The sequence below is a fragment of the Amphibalanus amphitrite genome, unplaced genomic scaffold, assembly GCF_019059575.1.
Source record: "Amphibalanus amphitrite isolate SeventyFive unplaced genomic scaffold, NRLGWU_Aamphi_draft 000009F_arrow, whole genome shotgun sequence".
Lineage (NCBI taxonomy): Eukaryota > Metazoa > Arthropoda > Thecostraca > Balanomorpha > Balanidae > Amphibalanus > Amphibalanus amphitrite.
The window spans coordinates 372,819-388,110 of record NW_024881505.1 but is presented as its reverse complement, the minus strand read 5'-3'; the positions used below and the strand labels follow the sequence as shown (position 1 = coordinate 388,110).

Genomic DNA, 15,292 nt, shown 5'->3' with positions numbered 1-15,292 from the left:
ATCTGGCGAATTGCATAGTGGCCCTAAAAGTAAAACGTTATATCTCGGGAACTAGGTCAGGTACGATGTTGCGGTCCTCACTACTGGACAGCCCTATTCATCAAAATTTAGGGCACACGTGTGTTGAAGCAATACCATGTAATAGGCCACCGTGAGCACGTGGCGCGTGAGGGATGTTTTCGAAAATGGTGCATCAGTATCTCTGGAACGGCTGAACCGATTGGCCTGAAATTTGGTATGTAGTCTGGTACACCACAGTCAACACTACAGGAAGATCGAAACTTGGTATACCAGTGCACGTGCGCACGTGCGTACCCCTTTTTTGTATCTCAGGAACCCCTCGACCGTTTGGGATGAAATTTGGTATGTAGCCAGATAACACATAACTGATAATGACGCACACTCGATACTTGGCCTATCGGTGCACGTGCGCACGTGCGTACCCCTTTTTTGTATCTCAGGAACCCCTCGACCGATTGGGATGACATTTGGTATGTAGCCAGATAACACATAACTGATAATGACGCACACTCGATACTTGGCCTATCGGTGCACGTGCGCACGTGCGTACCCCTTTTTTGTATCTCAGGAACCCCTCGACCGATTGGGATGACATTTGGTATGTAGCCAGATAACACATAACTGATAATGACGCACACTCGATACTCGGCCTATCGGTGCACGTGCGCACGTGCGTACCCCTTTTTTGTATCTCAGGAACCCCTCGACCGATTGGGATGACATTTGGTATGTAGCCAGATAACACATAACTGATAATGACGCACACTCGATACTTGGCCTATCGGTGCACGTGCGCACGTGCGTACCCCTTTTTTGTATCTCAGGAACCCCTCGACCGATTGGGATGACATTTGGTATGTAGCCAGATAACACATAACTGATAATGACGCACACTCGATGCTTGGCCTATCGGTGCACGTGCGCACGTGCGTACCTTTTTTTGTATCTCGAATCTATGGACTGATTGAGATGATGTGTTATGTTGCCAAGTATGAATCATTTGCCACAGGCAGACACGTGGAAATCGACATGACGCTTGGCGTACACGCCCGCTTTGTATCTCGGTGAGCACCGCAGTGGTTGTAATGGTTTGTTGCTGTCCCCAGCTACGATTTATTAACAAACTCTGCTACCCAAAGTTGAAACAACGCTAGGTCTACTGATAAAATAGAGAACAAAATTAAAGCCTTGCTATTTGATTACGTATGCACAAATCAACAACTATCGCTGTTCACTGAAGAAAAAAGCTCGTTATAAGGTTTTGCGGTACATTCTGTTGCATTTCGATAAAGCATGCTTAAATTGTTGGTTTGAAGACAGGTTGCAAAATGACAACCAACTCTTGTTTGTCTTGTTGCCTGCTTTATGTAGATCTTTATCTATAGCAGTGAATATGAGTCTTCTCATTATACAGTATATAACCAATATAAGCACGGTTATGGTTGTAACGACCCACAGGTAGACGTAGATTCATGGCCTAGTCAATATGGGCAAGTAGGCAGTAGACTCACCAACTGAATGTTAATTAGTATGTTAATTACAACATTGTGTTAATTAACATATTTTTCTCTTCGAATACACTGGCGTAGGGGCTGTTTTCTTTCATGTTTTTTTTTTCTTCAAAATTAAGTCTTTTTTCAGCCGCGCGGAGGTATTTTGCAAAAATCGCACGATAACTTAAGTGCGTGGCATTGGAAGAAAGTAAATACCGAAAATACATTTGTGATAAAATCGATAAAATCTAGGCAATGCGGGCTTGGACAATGCTTTGTTTATAACTAAGGTCTTATATTAAGTTTACAAGACATTTATCATAGATTTACGGGGTAGGGCGGAATATTGAAGACGTTTAAAGGTGTTCTGGGACACTCTTGCTTTTTCACTGAGGAAAATGGGTTGAGTTCGATTTTAATTATCAACAGTGTACGAAGTCTTCTAAATGTGTTCTCGCTGGATTGGACTCTGTTTTTCTATAATTATGGTGAAATGTGCGGTTATAGGCTGTAGGTCAGGTTATGCTCCCACCAAAAGCGAACGTAATCTTACTGCTTCCCTGAAAAACGTTTCAGTGTTTACGTTTCCAAAGTATGAAAGGCGTGACATCAGGGAAAAATGGCTCAGCGCTGTAAAAAGAGATGGTCAGTGGAATCCAGATCACAGCGGGATTTGCGAGTTACATTTCCAGCAACATGATTTCGTGGAAGACACATTTAGGAAAACTCAACGGCAGCGGAAGTCCCTGAAACCATCAGCGGTGCCGTCAATTTTCAATGACCACACGAGGTAAGAAACAAACTGTTGCATGAGTGAGTCGTGAGTAGTGGAATAGCTTACGTATTGCCTCTTTGCGAGAACTTTTTTATGTTGTAGCATGTTGCTGCTAAAAGTACCAAAATATTGATCTAATCACAAAACTTACACGAAGACGAGATCTCTAACAGTCTCGCATACCGTGAAGGTATTCGTTCTATATGGTTTAAATTGCAGCTGAACGCCAGGAAGTCATACTCCGCTACAAGTAGTCCGTTTAGGTAAAAATGAGAGACGGACCAACGATATGGTTTTTGTTTTACAACATCATAAGTTTAACTTTTGACCTAGGTAGCACTTACTTTTACCTGACTTTTAAGTGAACCTGTTTCTATCTGGTCCAAATTGCGGTTTATGTTCATTCAAACAACATTAAAATTTACTTTAAATCAACCATAGATCCTGTAATTCAAGCCCAGAGTTCATAGTAGCTGTGACCTTTTGTGACATGATGTTTGTGACCGGACTTGAACTTTGAATAAGTGATAGGAATCATGAAAATGGTGATATTAGAGCACAACTATGACCGAAGGAGGCGAATATCTAGCAGTTTCAGACATGATTTATTTGAATATTTCCAGCCCACCAGAGGCCTAACATTACGCGGTCATGATCTCCAACTGATCTTAGGTCAGTATCATTCATCGAAACATCGGAATATATTTGTCATAGAACTAAATAGGCTAAACTCGGCTTTAAAATTTTAAAATAAATCAGTCTAAAACTATGCTTTGCATATTCAGAACGCGAATGAAATTTAGATATGACATTCCAACTCTTTCTTTGATTTGCAGTCACCTGACACGTCACTTAGACCTAAAGTTTTCAGGGAAATTGTATAAAGGTTATATAATAGGCTAGGTATGCCAAATTTGGCGGCGTTGGGCGTCTCCCGTTTTCAATGTATTTTGCGGTACATCATTCCCCAGTCACTCTACATGTGTGCGATCTATGGACTAAAATGGGACGAACATCGTGTCTTGCGGCACAGCATGCATCAGGGGTTCTACACAAGTGCCATCTATGGACGTTGCAGTATGGGTTGCGGCACAGGATGCAGCAAGCGCCGAAAGCGGGTGATTTCAATGGGCTGAAGTAAATATGTAGGTACTGTTCAACATCAGCATGTTAAGCCATGAGCAGCACGCTCGGTGCTCAACAAGTTTTTTTTTTTAACTGGCCAGCAAAAATAAACGCCGTTTCAATTATTAAAATCAGATCAATCCGTTCGGAGGTATGGCCCAGTCAGTTCTGTTACGCGTGATATCCAAGTCAGGTTAAGTTTATCTTCTGTACCTACCTACTACTTCAAAGTGAGGTCAAGCATGTGTTCTCGTTCGAAAAAAACATGTCATGAAATTATTGCATTGATTGGTGGAATTGTTTTTAAGTTAGTGTATTAATACATGTCGATGTTATTTTCAGTTACCGATATGAAGTTGCATAGGTAATTCTTGAATATCTAATCTTAATTACATGCTTTCCGTTTTTCAGCTCAACCAACCGCCCACGGACATCACTAGCAACACCATCATCGAGGCGCCATGCCACGGAACGGCAGCTGCAGCAGCAGTGCGCCGACATGATGAACGCGGAGAGATTCGCCACTCTAGAGGAGCTGCACGCCAAGCTGAAGAATGAAAATCTACCCTCAGGCTTCATCATGATCAAGATGCTTCTCTCCAACGCAGCTGGAGTCCTGAGCATCCGGCTTGAGAAACTTGATGAAGCAGTCGGGCTACCTGTGATCGTAAGAAATCTGACCATTTTCGAGGACTTTCGCTTCCGGATGCACGTGGCTGGTGCCGAAGTCCCGCTTCAGCACGCCGCCGGGCTGACGGCCAGGTCTGGGACTTTCCAGAGCACAGCCGAGGTGCTGAATGTCCTAGCTCGTCTGAAGTCAGTGAATCCTACTGGAAAACACTTCATGTCTTCTGCTGCTGATCTCCTGGATCGGGCGGCGGAGACCGGCGGTGGCGATGAACTCACCATCTGCCAGTTCGTCGCAGAGCAGCTGCGCTTGGCCTCAGTTCCTGCCAAGGGGCGGCGCTACAGCCAAGCGCTGATGAGTTTGGCCGTAGTTTGGGACAGAACAAGTCCCAGGCTTTACGAAGATATCTGCCGCTCCGCTGTTCTGCTCTTGCCGCACCGAAAGACTCTCCGACGACTCACAACCGCGCTGAGCGTCAGAGAGGGGCTAGAGATCGGCACGGTGAACTACCTGAAGATGAGACTTGCAAAACTGAGCGAAAGAGAACGGCTAGTGAACCTCGCAATGGACGAGGTCTACACGGCCCGAGCGGTGGAACTGGCTGGTGGACGCCTGTACGGCGAGGGAAAGGATGGCGTCACCAGTACCATATTCTGCACTTTCATCTCATCTGTCGCTGGTAGCTATGAGGATATCATATCCATGTCTCCAGTGACCAGCATCACCACATCTGACATCAGAAACATCTTCTTCACGGTTTTGAAAACTTTGACGGAGATCGGATTCACCGTGGTCTCGTGCACAACCGATGGCCACCGAACTAACCAGGGGTTTCACAACTCCCTCGGTGAAGATGGACGTCATCCAGAGTTCATCATCAACCCATACAGCCCAGGCGCCAGGGTGTACACGATGTTCGACACTGTGCACCTATACAAAAACTTCTTTTTCAACCTCCTGAACAAGAAAACTCTCATCTGCCAGCTCCCAACTACCGAGACAGTGGTGAAAGCCGAGTACAACCACCTGCAGCAACTGTACAGGATGGAAATGGGACAGGACATCAAAATGGCCTATCGACTGACAGACAGGGTAATTCACCCCACAACTGTCGAGCGTGTCAACGTTCAGCTGGCCGTGGCAGCCACTCATGAAACTACCGTGGCAGCCCTCAGGTTTTATGGCCAGAAGGAGGAACACTGCAACTTCAGACAGACGGCTGATTTCTTGGAGATGCTGAAGAAGTGGTTCAGCATCGTAAATGTAAAAACTCCTTACACACATGTGCGTCTGCGCGACTCCATCAGAGCCCCACCAAGCAGGGAAGAGAAGTGTGGTCTGAAATATCTCGCCGACTTTGGAAAGATGCTCGAAGCCTGGCAAAACAGGACCGGAGCGGGCAAGATGTCAGCTGACACGACACAGGCCGCCATCTACACGTGCAGAGGCTTGATCGGCGTGACCCAATACCTACTGGAAAAGCACGGCGACCTAGTGCATTATGTTCTGCTGGGCAAAATCCAGTCTGACCGAATCGAGAGCCGGTTCGGTTATCTGAGGAAGCTGGCTGGAGGAAATTTCTGGGCGAGCGTGAGGCAGTTTCTCGAAGGTGAGGCGGTCATTCGTGTGAAGAGTCTCGTCTGGCTCTCTGGCTACAGTCTGGGCACAGTATCTGCCCAGATGGAGGAGGCCCGCAAACAACGGCAACGAGATGACTCCGAGGTGGTTAAGACGCTCGTAGACATCACCTCCTCTGCAGAACATGAGGCCTTATCAGAAGGAGCAGAACAAGCGCTCATGCATGTGGCTGGCTACCTCGCTCGTTCTGCCCTGAAAAGGAGGCCATGTCACGCCTGTCACGCGCTTCTGGTGAACGAGAGCCCTCGCCAGCTGGAAGAAGTGCGTCTGGACGCTGACCTCGAGCATCACGGGGACGGTGCGGCTGGCCTGGCTGAAGCCATCAAAACATTTACCGACCTCCTGAATCGGGGCAAGCTTCTCTATCCCTCGGAGCTGGCTGTTGAGCTGTCTATGAACATCTGCCATGTGTACAGGTATGATGAATTATTACCTATTAAAACTTAGATGTGGTGTATGTGTAGTTATACCGTTAAAGGGGCTGTCCCATCTCGAAAAAAGTTTCCAATGCGAAAATGTTCGATGACAGTCCAAGACCACGTTCACCATTTTTCAACGCTCAGCACAGCTAATTGTTTAGAAAATTAGAGTTAAATCCCCTTGATTAAGTCGGGTCTTTGACGTAATAAAGACTCATTCAAATAAAGCAGAAATTGCGCGGCATTTGCGGCATTTTCAGCGCAGTCGCTTGAACAGAAAACGACTGTTTGTCTAATTCACAGGTGGCTCATGCAGGACGACGCTTCGCGGTCTGCTCTGCTCGGTTGCTCCGAGCCACGCTCCTGCTTCGAGAAAGTGATGACCACTATCGGCGAGCAAGACAGTAGCCTTGCAGGCCTTAAGTGCGAGAGCGGCCATGACTTCCTGTTAGTCTACGGAAGGATGGCCAGCGCTCTATTCAACGTCTTTACGTCAAACTATGCTACGGAAATGAATAGTGCTATTCATTCAAGCAAGGGCAGAATGACGTCTCAGATGACGACACGTGAACAAAGTCGAGACAAGATCAGAAAGCTGAACAGCGGAAAGAAATAAGGGAGACGCTAGGGTGACCGCGGCATCGGATCTGATCTGCAGTGACTTACCGTCCCAAGTAACGTCCCAACATAGTAAGATTTATACAGATGTATCTATTGTACATTCGCTTGTATCCTTGAATATTCGCGTGGCGGCTTAATAATTGTGCAGATTATACGTAATGTGTTTCGATATGTCAATAGTCTCATTGTACTATGCCACCATGTTTTGTGGAGTGGTGCACCATTATGCGTTGTTGTCTATTTTATGTCTTGAGATCGTGGACGCTCAGCTGTCTCGTTGATTTTCAGCTGATGTATCGCCGCGTGTTCGTCTCGCTGACGTTCAGCTGCCTTGGCGGCGCTCGTTTGCCTTGTTCGTGCCAGATGTTTTGTTCTAAATGCCTAATTTTGAGTTCGGAGTGTAAAGTCACTGTCTCGGTCATGAGGATGAAACACTTGTTATTGTGTATGTCCGTGTTTGCACCAGCTCTAGAAATTAATGCAAACATTGCTCAATTTCTTTGTTTCTTTGTGTGCTGCTGAAGGCTTCAAATGTATAAACCTTAAAAGCTACGCCTTGATTTCCTATTCTTAGCAATCAAGTAGGTACTCAGCCTGCACAACACTATTGTGAAAGAAGAAAACGAAGATATTACAAAATCTGAAAAGCACACACAAAAAAGTACTATTTACAGCTTAGGGCTAGCTATACATCATCTACATGTGCGGTTTTGACAGCGGCACAAACGTGGTTTCTTCGACTCATAGGTATCTAAATTTGAATCAATAAACATTGTGCATGCCTTTTGTCGATCGATCGATACAGCTACATGTGCGGTAGGTACCTGGCTACACACCAAATTTCATCCCAGTCGATCCAATGGTTCCTGAGATACAAAAGAGTGCGATAAAAAACGTGCGCACGTGCACAAATATGCCAAGTTTTAAGTTTTTGCCGAAACTTACTGTGTGGTGTACCGTGGTGTGTACTACATGCTCAATTTCATCCCAATCGGTCGAGGGGGTACGCACGTGCGCACGTGCACCGATAGGCCAAGCATCGAGTGTGCGTCATTATCAGTTATGTGTTATCTGGCTACATACCAAATTTCATCCCAAACGGTCGAGGGGTTCCTGAGATACAAAAAAGGGGTACGCACGTGCGCACGTGCACCGATAGGCCAAGTATCGAGTGTGCGTCATTATCAGTTATGTGTTATCTGGCTACATACCAAATGTCATCCCAATCGGTCGAGGGGTTCCTGAGATACAAAAAAGGGGTACGCACGTGCGCACGTGCACCGATAGGCCAAGTATCGCGTGTGCGTCATTATCAGTTATGTGTTATCTGGCTACATACCAAATGTTATCCCAATCGGTCGAGGGGTTCCTGAGATACAAAAAAGGGGTACGCACGTGCGCACGTGCACCGATAGGCCAAGTATCGAGTGTGCGTCATTATCAGTTATGTGTTATCTGGCTACATACCAAATTTCATCCCAAACGGTCGAGGGGTTCCTGAGATACAAAAAAAGGGTACGCACGTGCGCACGTGCACTGGTATACCAAGTTTCGATCTTCCTGTAGTGTTGACTGTGGTGTACCAGACTACATACCAAATTTCAGGCCAATCGGTTCAGCCGTTCCAGAGATACTGATGCACCATTTTCGAAAACATCCCTCACGCGCCACGTGCTCACGGTGGCCTTTTACATGGTATTGCTTCAACACACGTGTGCCCTAAATTTTGATGAATAGGGCTGTCCAGTAGTGAGGACCGCAACATCGTACCTGACCTAGTTCCCGAGATATAACGTTTTACTTTTAGGGCCACTATGCAATTCGCCAGATTCGAGTGTCCAGTCCAGGTATGTAGAGGTCTATGATGTATTCGGTATGCCTCCACTGTCTATTGTTTTTAGGGGGTAGCGGGACTGTAGGTACAAGGTAAATGGTAATGGTAAGCCATTGACAAATGTCACCATTGACACAGGACACTTGACGAGATAACGCATGGATATATGTATTCGGTATGCCTCCACTGTCTATTGTTTTTAGGGGGTAGCGGGACTGTAGGTACAAGGTAAATGGTAATGGTAAGCCATTGACAAATGTCTACTTAGACGACAGCTCGTTCAGTGCAGAATCTGCAGATTCGAAGGTACTGGGTACAGCATCCAGTCGATAACTGATCTGATCATGGTTTGGAGACCGTGACCCGCATTCGACGGTGTTGTGATTTTGTGGAATGCGGCTCGTCACTGAGCTGATCTTTGACTGGCACATGACACACATCATCAGAGAGATCCCAAGATGTAGAGGTATGTAGAGGTCTATGGTTGGGGGGATGGTGGGGGATGGATAAGAGGACTGAGTTTGTAGGCTTGGTTGGTAACGAGATGCTAGTGTTACCAAGTTCTGTAACGGACCATTGATATCAGATCAGCTCTTAATGTTTGACGTTTTGTGGTTGGGTGACTCATTAACTATGTCCGCATCTGATATTGCTACTGGTTTTGGCAACAGCTAGCTGGATCGCTATCTCATTTGCATAGTTTGTCGTATCAGTAAGAATTCAGCCCCACCTGCTGCTACCTTTCACTCTCTTACATGCCCCCTGCTAACTGTTCCCGCCAGGTCACCCGGGCCGCTCGGACCTGACGGCCGGCCAGCAGCGTTCGGCCACCGCCCTGCGCCGTCTGCTGATCCCAGAGCAGTTACAGCAGCTGCTGGACGACCTACGGCGCACCCCGGCCGGGCTGGACCCGGCGCTGGCCCGCAGCATCGCCTTCGGAGTGGCCTTCCACCACGCTGGTAAGTGCAGCTGAGGGGAGTTAGGTGTGGAGAGTGGACCGGTCGCAAGTGGTGGGTGTCTCTAGGTGTTCAGAGGGAAAGGACCACAAGGGAATACCGAGGGTTTGCGGGACGTAAGTGGGACAACCAGCGCCAGACAAAGGGAGGTGTCTCACTCCATGATAAAAAGCGATAACATGTCACCGATAGATCTGATAAAAGTTCTACTGGCTCTGATAAGAGTGTCTTTTACGCAGACAGAGGCCCCGTCGCAGGTTATGTTCCCCGAACCGTGAACAATACTCGTCTTTGTCAGACTCGTCTTTGTCAGCATCCGCTCGCAGTCCCGCGATGTACTGGGGCCTCACCGGGCGGGAGGAAAACCCGAGCGTCCGGGGGCGGCGGCTGCCACGGGGCGATCGTGCGGGCTGAGCAGCCGACCGGAACGGAACCCAGCACGGATATCGAGCGTCAGGACCGGATCCGGTGGGCGCGCGGGGAGTTGGTATGGTAGACACGTATTGTGAGCGCTGGGGCACTCACGGTCACTGTCTTCTGCTCTGTCGTCACCGGATGTGCTCCAATGGAGTAATTAACTCGAGATGGAGGTGGGCGGCCTAGATCTGACAACAGGTCAGTTGATGGTGCTGCGCTCTGATGCGGCAAGCGTAACCCGACGAATTTCTGTATTTGTGACACGTGCTTTCGTGCTTCCGGTCATGCTTATCAATATCCGTGTTTTATCCCGTGCCTGGTATCCTGTGATGTGGTGCTTGGGTCTGTTTAGTCAGTCCTGTGTTTTATGATGTCCCATGTCCTCAATGACGTCGCAGTCCTGCGCCGTATGTTCCATATCACGTGCCCCGGGTCCCGTGTGCATTGTTTTGTTTCGCTCACTCATGACAGTGCTCCCTACTGATCTATCGCCATGTCCCTCCCTGGCCCCCTATCCCCTGTTCTAATGACCCCGCCCCTCTGACTGGCACCGCTCCTTCCGCCAGGTCTGACTGTGGACGAGCGCGACCTGCTGGAGCTGGCGTTCCGGAGCGGCACGCTGCGAGTGCTGGTGGCCACGAGCACCCTCAGCTCGGGCGTGAACCTGCCGGCACGCAGGGTGATCGTCCGCTCCCCGCTGCAGGGAGGCGCCCTGCTCGACCTGCTCACCTACAGGCAGATGGCCGGACGGGCGGGACGCACCGGCACCGACACACACGGTACGGTGGTGACAGGGACGGTACGGTGATGGCAGGGACGGTACGGCAGTGGCACTTATTGCACAGCATCGATACTGATCATGGTAAGATCATGGTACGGTAATGGCAGGTACGGTAGGTAGGTACGATGATGACAGTTACGGCGCATCAATGACAGGAACGGTACGACGATGACGAGGACGGTACGGTGGGCATTGCAACGGCACTCGCGGTATGGTGCTGAGGCCCGATATGACAGGGACACTCATGGTACGACGCCGATATACATGTTAACGACGCTTACACTACAAATATGGTACGACAGACGTCATGGTACGACAGTTACACAAACAAGGAGACACTGAGGCACAAATGGTAGACACCGAGACACATGGTACGACACTTACACTAACAATAAGACACTGAGACACATGGTACGGCACTTACACTAACAAGGAGACGCTGAGGCACAAATGGTACAACACCGAGACACATGACACGATAATATCACGAAGATGCGACACAGGCGTAGACCTTCTTTAAAATCTCCAATCTCTTCTAATCAATCAATTTACGATTTGAATAACATAGTAACCGTTTTACCCTGCTTTATCTGGCCTTGGTGCACGTCTTATATGCCTTGACATTTTTATTCCCGCTAGAAGGGCAAACGTGATAGCTCACGTCATTTAACCTTTGATGTAATCTGACATTTGAAACGATGCCGGAGGAATCGCGATCGAGAATTCTCTTTATATTTTAAAGTTCGATTATTAGGAAGATCTAAGAATAGAATCATTTTAGGAAGGTCTAAGAATAAAATCATTAGTATTGAAATCCCCCGAAAATGTAAACATTAAACAAGCTTTCACCTTGGTCGTGGATGAGAGATGAATTATTTCCCTTCCATGCTACCAAGGGTTATGTTTTTGGCTTGAGTCCTGTATTTTGATTGGTGACTAAGTGCTATGTGCGTTTATCAAAAAGAGGAAGCCAGTGTAGTGTAGTTGTAGAAAGCCTTGTCATATTTTATTAATATGTATTTGACGCCATATGTGAGCAGCACTTACAATTTCGTAATAATGTCATTTTACATTTTATTATATTCTGTATGAAAAGAAGCAAGATTTATATTTGTGATCGGTGCTTGTGAATGTAAAAATGTTGATCATTGTAATTTTTTTCTATAACGGCATCTGCTGACGTGACATTTGGCGGAACGAAATCATGTTTTTTTCCTCGCTTTAGTAGCTAGTTTTTTTTTCTTCTCTCAAATAGAATGTATTAAATCAGTTATTAAGCATCAAGTCGATTAGCTCCGATCTGAATAGACAGTACGACCTTCTATTTTCTTAATTATAGCGCCCATTAGGTACTGCAATTGAACCTTTTGATAGTATCGCTATCAGGGCTCTATCGTAGTGATAGCTCCGCTTCCAAATGTTTGTCTTGCTTCTTTATTTTAGAATTGGTGTACCGCAAAAGATAACTGTACGTAGCCAACGATAAGGGTTCAAGGCTTGGCTGGTGTGTCCTTGGCATTGCTGGGTATGGGATAGCTCTCTTATGTTTGCAGTCGGTGTTTCCATATGTAGATGATCTGATGAGCTGATATGTTCAACACGAATTATGTAATTCTCCCATTTTTCTCAGCTGGTTATCAGTCTCTGCCACGGGTCGTTTTTGTTATGTCTAGTATCATGTGTTCACGTTTGTCCGAGAGCTGGAAATCTTTAAAGTGTTTGTTTTAGACGCGAATAAGTTTTACTTTTCCGAGCGATGTTACCTCATTATCACACCATGCACTGGCCACACCGCTATCTTCCCGTAGTCTGTTATGTCAACGACCTGTTTTGATGGATTCCAAGCTTTATGACCATCAGAACCCCTGATTTGCCAATATGCTCGGTACGCGGTGTCTTGTTAGCGTTAGTTCGACTCTTACTTCACCTGTTTTTGTAACGAAAAGATGAATCTCATCGATTGCTCTGTTTTGAGATAAGAAAAGAAAAAATAGACGGCTTTGCGGCCTACCGCAGACGGGACGGCACCGCTTACCCAACCCAAGTGGCACATATTTGGTCGGATCGGTCAGAGCGGTTTGCAGAATTGTCACCTTGCACTGGTCGCTATCACACTGATCACTGATGATGATCAAGGCAGCAAACGGTCGAGGCAGAGTTCTTTTTTTGTGCTACTTCTTTAGACCGTCGCTGTATCTGTGCCTGAGTTACAAGGACATTATTTTCATTTGTCAAGCCGGCTACCAAAGTTTTAAGGCATGTATGATGATTGCTGGGATAAAATGCGTACAAAACCGGGGAAAATTATAGTTCCAACCTGCTCCTGTACAAGTTGCTTATTTTGCGGAATTGATAGCAATTCGGCTCTTCCTATTTTGCGATATGTTTGCAACCGAAGCGACTAGCGAGAACTGAAGCGATACATTGTACGATTAGCAACTAACGATCACACTTTTGGCATGTCCTTGTATTTTTTAATTGTGCTTCAAGTAGTTCCGATCGGCTCGACCTTGACACCACGTTGATGGGCCCTATGCTCCAGATTCGGCGCACAATTTCCCGTAGTCCTGTCTCTTATCCGTGTTGTACGCATCGATATGGTATCGCACGTGACCTTTCCTTGTTTTTGTTCGCGTGAATCGCCGGTTTCTGATGACACGGCCGACCTTGCCTCGCGTGCCACCAGGAGAAAGCATTCTGGTGTGCCGCGAGTGCGACAGGGCCAACGCCCTACACCTGATGACGTCACGCCTGCCTCCGATCAGCAGCTGTCTGACGTCATCCGGGACTGCCAGCGAGCCGCTCCGGCGGGCCGTGTTGGAGGTGAGCTGCTGTCCGGGGGGGGGGGGGGGGGTGCAGCCACCGAGCCGCTCCGGCGGGCCGTGTTGGAGGTGAGCTGCTGTCCGGGGGGGGGGGGGGGGGGAGCAGCCACCGAGCCGCTCCGGCGGACAGTGTTGGAGGTGAGCTGTGAGCTGCTTTGCTAGGGGGGGGGGGGGGGGGGGAGGGAGCCACTGAGCCCGCGCTCGGGTGGGCAGTGCTAGAGGTGAGCTTTTGTGCTAGGAGGAGGGGAGGAGGGAGTGGCGACACGTCGATTTGTAGCTATAAACTTGATAAAAGATACAAAACCGGAAAAATTCTTAATCAAACGCTGCTGACGTTGTTTTAAGCATGTAAGTATGAATTATTGCAGAAAGCAAGATGGAAAAGTCAGGAACATTCGTTCTAGTATTTGATCGCACGTTTCATTTCCATATCGTGCTGATGTAACACTAATGTTTGCTGTAATGACATAAGACCGTCTAGCCGGCTGAATCTGCTTGCCCTATGTCTTTCTGTGTTGACGTGACCTCCCGTTTCGACCGGTGGATGTATTGTGACGTGTTTGTGATCCCGTTCACGCCGGCTCATTTCCGCAGGTAATTGTCAGCGGAGTCGCCGGCAGCCGAGAGGACGTGGCTCTGTTCGCCTCCTGTACCCTCCCAGCCAATGGCCCGGATAGCTCCCCGGAACAATCCAGGAGCGTCCCGGAACCACCACCGAGGGACGGAGCAGTCGGCGAGTGTCTCGGCTGGCTGATAGAACACGAGTTTGTCAGGTAAGTCACGGAGCTGACGGTCACGGACCGGCTATCTTTGCGGTGCTGGTGAGAACAGTTTGTGAGATGGGATCCTAGTGCGCAGCGTCTCGGAGGGATCGCCCGGTGGGTATTTTTACTCGGATAAAGTGGGAAATTGTCACGATGTGCATGCGTCTGTGTGTATCAGCTTCTTACATCATTCCAATCTGACCGATTTATCAGATATGACAAAGATATCAGGGGCCGTATTCACGTCGATCATTTTCGTAAGAATTTTCTTAAGTTTGACCTACTTCTTAAGTAAATTTTTTTAATCACGTGAACTCCGTCGATAAAAACTTACGAAGTTTCGACGTGAATACCAAATTATACTTACGAAAGAAAATCGACTTACGAAGTCGACGTGAATACGGCCCCAGATGTGCTAAGATAAATCGATATGCATAAAGCCTGTGACCCGCTAGTGTATAAATTTTACGCCGAATGCTGGTGATGGGTACCGGAACCACTACGTATTTTCCAATGGCATGAATTTATTATTACACTGAAAACAATTTAACCCAAGGCTGGCGAGTAAACCGGTGTTTTACGGGTACCCCTATCCGCAACCATTTTTAACCACCCTCCCAGGAGTAGTGCTAGGTCCTATTGCGGTGTAGTCGTACTTGCTCTGAGCGGATAAAACCGCTGTCAGCGAACAAGTCGGCTGAGAGCAGGGACGACTACACTGCAATGGGACCTTACTGTACTCCTGGGAGGGTGGTTAAAAATGGTTGCAGATAGGGGTACCCGCAAAACACCGGTTTACTCGCGGGCCTTGGGTTAAATTGTTTTCAGTGTAGATCAGTGGATCTTTTTCCTGTATGTTTGATGCAGTCTTGCAATGCAATCCAGCCATCCAAGAAACTTTGCGCGAGACGTTTTCTTGGATGGTTTTCTTGGATAGCTTGATTTCATCGAGGGCTTCTGTTTTAAAGAAAATTTGTAAGCTTTGCTGCACTGTTAAG

The 15,292-nt window shown here is 47.5% G+C and overlaps 2 protein-coding genes across 2 annotated transcripts in view; both read left to right on the top strand.

The window, feature by feature from the left end:
- The window catches only part of LOC122379646 (DNA polymerase theta-like), a 143,702-nt gene that overhangs the window by 16,871 nt on the left and 111,539 nt on the right, over positions 1-15,292 (top strand). Inside the window, exons 8-11 of the mRNA XM_043362007.1 lie at positions 9,337-9,513; positions 10,494-10,706; positions 13,395-13,531; positions 14,125-14,303. Coding sequence (XP_043217942.1) covers positions 9,337-9,513; positions 10,494-10,706; positions 13,395-13,531; positions 14,125-14,303 — 706 coding nt within the window. The remainder of the gene's footprint in view (positions 1-9,336; positions 9,514-10,493; positions 10,707-13,394; positions 13,532-14,124; positions 14,304-15,292) is intronic.
- LOC122379861 lies at positions 4,948-7,377 on the top strand. The gene is made up of 2 exons (XM_043362415.1): positions 4,948-6,096; positions 6,403-7,377. The coding sequence occupies exons 1-2, from the start codon at positions 4,955-4,957 to the stop codon at positions 6,713-6,715; spliced, it is 1,455 nt and encodes a 484-aa protein (XP_043218350.1). The 5' UTR covers positions 4,948-4,954; the 3' UTR covers positions 6,716-7,377.